This window comes from Aptenodytes patagonicus, chromosome 3, assembly GCF_965638725.1.
Source record: "Aptenodytes patagonicus chromosome 3, bAptPat1.pri.cur, whole genome shotgun sequence".
Taxonomy (NCBI): domain Eukaryota; kingdom Metazoa; phylum Chordata; class Aves; order Sphenisciformes; family Spheniscidae; genus Aptenodytes; species Aptenodytes patagonicus.
The window spans coordinates 128086874-128094347 of record NC_134951.1 but is presented as its reverse complement, the minus strand read 5'-3'; the positions used below and the strand labels follow the sequence as shown (position 1 = coordinate 128094347).

The window sequence follows — 7474 nt, the reverse complement described above, 5'->3', positions numbered from 1 at the left end:
GGGAGACACCCCCCCTGCTTCAGCATCACCGAACGCCAATGGGGGTTCGCCCCGAGTTGGGGTGCTGCGGCCGTAAGCCTGACGCCCGGGCTAGCTCTGCGGGAAACGTCTGCCTGCCGGGGCCGTGCACACCCTCGCGCGGACACCAGCCCCGGCTTTCTCTTTGTAAACTCAGCACTCGGTTTTCTGCAGCCGATACGGTAATACAAAGTCATACCGGCCGCCTGGCCCTTGTTAGCATTAAAAATTAAAGACAGAGCAAACAAAACCTAAAGCTCCAACATTTATTATGGCAATTTCCCACCCACCCACAGACCTACACTGTGTTTTATTTTATTTTTAATTTGTCACATCAGATGCGCCTTCCGAGAAATGGCACGTCGTGGAGATAACCAACAGGCCGGGTTGTCCACGAGAGCAAGACAGTCTTTTCCGCGGGGAAAGGAGCCGGTCGAAGCCATCAATAAGCCCTTGACCTTGGTGGGTGGGTTTGCTTTTTTTGTTTTTAGAAAATAAAAAAAAGAAACAAACAAACAAAAAAAACCAACCCCAAAGAAGTGGTGTACTCTATTACAAAATATAAATACGATAGTCTTGCAGGCAGGAGGAGCCCGGGGAGCGCTGCCTTCGGCGGGTGACTTCTCAGGCTCTCCCGGGGACGCGGCGAGCCAGCAGGACAGAGGCCACCTCCGGACGCCGAGACGCCGCCGGCCGCTCGCCCCAGCTTCACCTCCTTTCAGAATTTAAGTGCTCTTGAACTTCCATCCGAAAACTGCCAGACGTCCGGGGCTCCCTGGGCGCTGCGCCAGCTGGGGGGGTACGCCGAACCTACAGAGAGCATGGGGACAGAGGAGAGAACAGGTGTGACATGGCCCACGGTGCGAGTTATTCTCTTATTTTACTTTTTTTTTGTCTGGGGTTTTTTTTTTCCTTTAACAACTAGGACGCCCAACTGTCGCAAAGGGATACGGCAGGACGGAGCCCTTCCTCCTCTCAGGCCGCACTCTCGCGTCCGGCATCGCTCGGCACCGCGCAGGAACCACAGGGATCGTTTAGGAGGAGAAACCTCCGGGCTTTACTGAGAAACCCGCGCTGCGCCAGGAGCTCTGTTTGGGCAAGGACCGAGCCAGCCTGCCTGAAAATTTCCTCCTATTCCTTCCCAAAACCTCAGGGGCTTCCCCCAGCACCCACGGTGCATCTGGGTGCTGAAGACCCTCTTAAAGCCATCGGTACTGTTAATATGCCACACGGCGGGTGGTTCATGGAGGGCTTTCCCCAACTCGTTACATGTGGGATATCGCACGGCATGCAAGCGCACACTGCAGCAGCGAAGCTCGAGCTGCAAAGCCCCAGCCCGTGCCCAGCGAAGCGCGCGGGCAACTCGCCATTGACTCTGGCAGCGCGAGACGGGGCGCCGGGACAGCAAACGTCCCCGGCTCCGCTTACACGGAGAAGGAGAGCGGCTGCGAGCCCCCGCTTTCGAGGCCAATCACCAAGCACCGCGCTACCCCGAACGGCAGGCTAAGGGCTACACCGCAGGTGGCGGCGGTGGCAAGGCCGGCGCATCGTCAGCACACCCCTCAGAATCCACCTCCGCACACCCAACCGGGGAGCCGGTTTCTATGGAAATTGTTTCGTTAATACTTAAGAGAGAGGTTGAAGGGCTACACGCGAGCTGCCGTCAGGACTAAATAAGCAGCTCCTAGGCCAGATCTTCACCAGGTGCAAACTGGAGTGTCTCCCCCGAAGTCAAGAGCACGTGCCCGGTGTCCCCCCAGGGAGGGCTCATTGCTGCTCGTGTCTGAGCCCGACAGGTTTCAGGCTGATGTTAAAGCTGGCTGAGACTTTCAAGGGAGCCAAGAGCGCCGCAGCCATCCCAGCCAGGAGCCGTACCAGCACACCGGCACTGCGAAGCGTACGTCCCGCCGAGGGGCACAAAACCCGGGGGGGGGGGGGGTGTCCCCCGCACCTCCTGCCCCTCGGCAGGGAGAGGACCCTGCACCTGGATCCCCGCGGCTCCTCTGAAACCAGCAGCCGAGCATCCGGACTCGAGGAGCGGCGGCTCTCCGGCAACTCCAACAAAGAGCCCGCCGGGCAGTATCACTCTCCTAGTCAATACTACGATTTGCCCATGCATCCGCCAAAAATGGTTTTCAACCTTTACAGGAGGAAAAAAAAAAAGAGGGAGGGAGCTAAAAGAGCGGCTGGTATCTCTTTTCTTTTTTGTACAAGCTCTGCACTTAGATAAACCCCGAAACTGCATCTCATCAGATACACCAAAGCCTCCTGAATGTCAACCAAAGACATGGTAACACTTATTCCTGTATTTATCTCAGCCCCTGGAACCATAATAAATATGAAACATCTGTAGCCTAAATTCTGGATACTGTTTCAGCGCCTTCATTACATTAATCATTCAATTTGGAGGAGATTAAATACTAACGGCAAAGGGGTCTGTGCCATAAAAACGCGTTCCTCCTCAAAAGTTGATGGGGTTTGAGATCTTAACAATAGACACACTGTTACCCAAATATCGCTCTTATTTATAGAGACACCTTTTTGCACAGAAACAGGCGAGTTTCTACGGAGCGGGGGTCAAGCGTGCGCGGGATGCCAAAGCAGCTCGAGAGCACACGATGGGGCCTTAGACATCCACGCCCCAACCCAAAAAACTGCAACGGGTTTCTCACGCCATTAACTCATCTGCCACTGGCAGAAAAACGTCACGTTAGCGAATCCTGCTTTGGTGTTGAGGCGACGGCGCGCTGTTGTTCACAAGCTACGCTCTCGCCGGCCAGCCGGTGCTCAGACAACTTCTCCTACAGCAGGAGCTGCTTCCCCTGAAGCTCCTCCAAACCACCGCCCCAGCCCCGTGTGCGCGGCCGCAGGGCAACGCAGCGCCCGGACGGCTCATTTAGCTCTCCGAAAGCTGTAAAATTCAGCTTTCTGAAACCCGTAAATCAAATGCATCGCTGCGCAATTAAAAAAATAATAAAATAAATCGTTGCATGCTTTCCACCTGTTACATCTTGCAGCAGTGCATGGAGCCCGGATCTGCCTAGAGCTGCCTGTACATAGATCTGTATACAGATGCCCGTATAAGTGCCCGTATATATGATTACTTCATACGTAAAACATAGTACAGAGAAAGGCAGTGGGACGACGACCGCCGTAGGATAGACACAGGGTACAGCGCCCGCTCCGAAAGACAGCCAGGCTACGCTCGACCCCGGGGAAGACCAGCCAACGCGAGTCCTCTAGACAACGTCTCGACCACGGTGCGAACAACCGGCAACGAAAATAGTGAGAGGGAGGGAGAGACTGGACTTTGTACGGACATTTCATGGCATGGGATCAAAAGTCGTGTTGTCACGGCAGCTGCAAAGCGCTCTGCGCATCCCCGCGTACACCAGCACTCCCCGGGGACAGCCGCCACGTCCATCCCCTTCACCCCGAGCCCACCACGTTGGGGCCGGACCCCGCCTCCCCCTACGCTGTGCTAGGGGTCCCTCCGGCAGCGCCCGCATCCGCGCGGCTCCGGCACGGCATCCGCCTCAGCGACAGCCAGGGGGGTACCGGCCCGGCGAAGGGCAGTGCGGTTCAGGGGCGCTTTTCCAGCCCCCCTGCACGCTCATCCCACTAGCCCGGAAAACGCAACCTTCATTCCTCCTGTCCCGGGATTAAAACGGCGCCTTTTTCTTTCTTTCTTTTTTTTTTTTGGTCTCTCTCAGAAAAGGAATACATTCTTTCTTTAGATATAGATTTCTGTTATTTTTTTTAAATTCCAAACTTCCCCTTCAGAAGGCGCTGGGCAAAATACAGGCAACAAACGATGCCATCACAAGAAGACGACAGAACAACTGGAAGGTTTTACAGAAATCAAAAAAAGGAAAAGGAAAAAAAAAAGTATTAAATCCATTACACTAGGAACAGCAAGAGACAGTATCACAGCGGTACGTGCTTTAATAAAGTAAAGAGATGCTGCAACATGCAGTATTTGTCAAACTGACAACATATACAGACCCCTAAGGGGGGGACGGGGGAGACCTGAACTGGAGTCCGGATTTTAGAGACAATGCACATAAAACGTTTCATAAACCTGCGATTCCCACCAAAAAAAAAAAAAAAAAAAAAAAAAAAAAAGCCCACGGGAGAAGGGAGGGGAGCTCCCAGCTCCAGCCTCCGGCCGGGAGCGGTGCCGGGAGCTTTGGGCTGCGGTCGGTGCGATCCCGGAGCCGCGGCGCGTACCCCCACCCCGAGAGAAATCAGCTCCTGCCCACGCACCCGCGTGCGCCAGCGGCTGATTTCACCCCACGCCCCCAAAACCAGCCGGGGATGGGGGAGTCTCGGGGCGGGGGGGGGGGGATGGAGGGAAGGGGGCCTGTAGAGCTTTTTTTTTCTGCTCACCTCTTCTGCCAAAGCATTGCCAAACCGGGGAGGGAAGTCCCTGTCGCAGACCGAGGCCGCCAAGTGAAAGCCAGAGATGCCGCCGGTTATCAAGGGGGGGGTGTCACAGATTAGTCCTTGACTAAAGGAGGGAAAAAATACCCCCAAAACTACAGGTCCAGACTGCGAAGGCTTTCCACTGGCCGGAAAGCTAACTCATCAGCCCAAAAATCCTCTTCCTCGGCAGAGGCGGCTTATTTAAGGACAAGCTGGGCGGCGGGCGCTCCTCGGGGTTAGGAGCGCGCACCCCAAAACGCCCCTGTGCGGGACCTTCCCCTACAGCCTGCTGCTGGAAGCCATCTACAGCGTGTGTCAAATGAGGACACGAGAAGCTGACACTGTGTACTTTAAGGTTTTTTTTTTATTTTTTCAATAAAGGGACAAAATGGGTGTATGAACAGGATAATGCAGACAACTGCCAAAAAAACACAGACAGTGGTTTTTCCAATAGAACTTAACAAAGACCAGAAACAAATACAATAAAAAGCCAGGTTGTAATGACCTTTGGTCATCCAAATAATAAAAAAAAAAACAAAAACAAAACCAAAAAAAATTAAAAAAAAAAAATCCCCCCCCAAAAAAACCCCAAAGAAAAACAAAAGATCAAATTAAGTGCCTCTGTTTTGAACAGAGCACATAAGCAATAATAAATAGTGACTCCCATAGTAAAAGATAAAATTTCAAGTTACGACAAACAGCTTTCATTACAGGAATAGAAAAGGCCAATAACAAAATATTCTGCATTGCCATTTACAAAAAAGTATTGACTCAAGCGGGCTTTCTCTTTAATATGCTTTGCATATGAAATTCTTTCCAATCTAAATATAAAGCACCATTTAGTTTTTGGCAATGAAAAAAACTGCAAAACGGTTTTTTCTTTTTTGTTTTTTTTTTTTGTTTGGTTTTTTTTTGTTTTTTTAGCTTTTTTTTTTTTTCTTTCTTTCTTTCTTTCTTTCTTTTACTGCATATGAAGTTAAGATGCTGGAATGTCGGGTGATAGAAGGAAAGGGACATAAAGCACACTACATAACAAACCAACGTTATTAGCTTGCAGTACTGCATACAGTATGGCAGCAGGAAAAAAGAACGAAAAAAGATATGTACACCCCTCTGTGACGGCCAGCAGCGTGACATCTTAACAGTTTTCCCCCAAAGAGCCATTATATGGCCTCGGATCTGTACAATGTCACACTTGTTTTGTCTTTTTGTCTTTTTTCTTTTTTTTGAAACATACAAATAATTTGCACTATATTATCCTGCCAAATTAAAAAAATATACTGTGGCAGCCTGTGTGTGTTTTTTTTTTTTTCCACTACCAAAAAAGGTACATCGATACCTTTTAAGAGAACAAGCAACAGTTAAAAATACAAGCTTCAATATAAATACTATAGTGCCTACACTAGATGAACATTTAATTCAAATACCATTCTAGAAATACAGAAAAAAGAGACCATAAATGTGTTTTAGCATAGGAATCAACATGAGTGTGCATTTTCCTATATTTAAGTACTATATAATCTTAAACCTTTCCCCAATGCATGTTTTTATACAACCTGAAGAGCTGTGTATATCCAAGGCATAGAATTTCCACTACCATTTTAAAATGAATAACAAGTCTTGTACACCACCAAGACGATGAACCCTAAAATACAGTTTCCCCCTAAACATAATGAAGTGTTGTGGTTTTTTTTCTTTTTTTTCCTTAAAAAAATTTTCTTAACATTTATATTTAAAAAAGTTTTTGTTTTTTTTTTCTTTTTTTTGTACAAAAAAATCCTTGCACTGTAGGAGCGAAAGCAATCATTCATTTTATGTGAGTGTAGAGTCTGTTTCCATTCACAGCGCTGTAATGTCGCGTCCGAGAAGATAAGCTCATTAGTCAAGTAAATGGCTGGCAAAGTTTGTTTTTTTTTTTTTTGTGGTTTTTTTTTTTTTATGCTCATCAATGAGATCACGTTCGATTTTTTTTTTTTTATTATTATTATTATTTTTTTCAGCATTCTTGCAACTTTTCCCTTAAAGTATAGACCTGTAAACTGGGAAAATTGTACAGTGCACTTAATTGTCCTATCTGAGCAGTCTTATTTTATACTCAACCTCTGTACCTTCGATTAAAGAAAAGATACAGACATCACAGGCAGAGTCAAGTGCTATTTGAACACCAACCGGGGCGGGCGCTAGCTTAAGAATAAAACAAGGAATCCTCTTCCACGTCAACACAAATAGCACACAGAGCATGGGAAAAAAAAAAAAAATGAAGGACAACTTTTAGGGAGCACAGACAGATACTGCTACTCTTTTGCTTTTTTCCCTCTTTTTTTTTTTTTTAAATTCGCCGTTGCTTCTTCCGAGCGTCACATTAAAGGCAAGTCTTAATAGTTCATAGTTAATCATCACTGTGTCGATACTAGCTTATACACCTGTTCTAGTTTTAAATGGCAAACAGTACCACATTGTGCTAATAAATCACAATTTTTTTTTTTTCTTTTTTGCTCCTCTATCCGTTACACTCGGTAAAATATTATTGCCAGTCTTTTTTTTATTTTATTTTTTATACGGTATACACGAGGTCTTAAAGTTTATAATTTGATTGTCAGCTTGACAACCAAGTGGCTCCGGATTTATTTGTTTTGGTGTCAGAATCAATAAAAGGTATTATTAAAAGTAAATATCTTCATAAAACGGATTTCCTTACTTGTGTATTTAATGGCGTTGAAGGGCCTCTGCGCATTTCACATTCTATTTAATCATCAATGGGGGGGGAATAAAAGTTTGTGGGGGGGAAAAGGTCCTATATTTCGTTTTAAGCTCTCTCCAGGAGCGAAGCGGGTTTTTAGACTGGTATGATCAGTTCGGGTTTAAAAAAAAATAACAATAATAATAAAAGGCAGGGGAGAATGATGATTAACTAGGACTGAGCGGGTCATTTCTTTCTCTTCCTTAGTTTTCTCTTTCCTCTTCGTTCTTAGGTAGCCGGCGTTGTAAGAGACACGAGACGGACTCGCACGCTCGGTGGGAGAGGCTCGCC

At 47.4% G+C, this 7474-nt stretch overlaps 1 protein-coding gene across 6 annotated transcripts in view; it reads right to left on the bottom strand.

The window, feature by feature from the left end:
* Positions 1-272: 272 nt before the first annotated feature.
* Positions 273-7474, bottom strand: part of BCL11A (BCL11 transcription factor A) — a 74692-nt gene continuing 67490 nt past the window's right edge. For 3 of the 6 annotated variants that reach the window (XM_076335161.1, XM_076335162.1, XM_076335164.1), the window contains exon 4: positions 273-828. In XM_076335161.1, the coding sequence (XP_076191276.1) occupies positions 727-828 (102 nt within the window). In that variant the 3' untranslated portion in view covers positions 273-726. The remainder of the gene's footprint in view (positions 829-7474) is intronic. The other 3 variants (XM_076335160.1, XM_076335165.1, XM_076335163.1) reach the window with 1 other exon arrangement.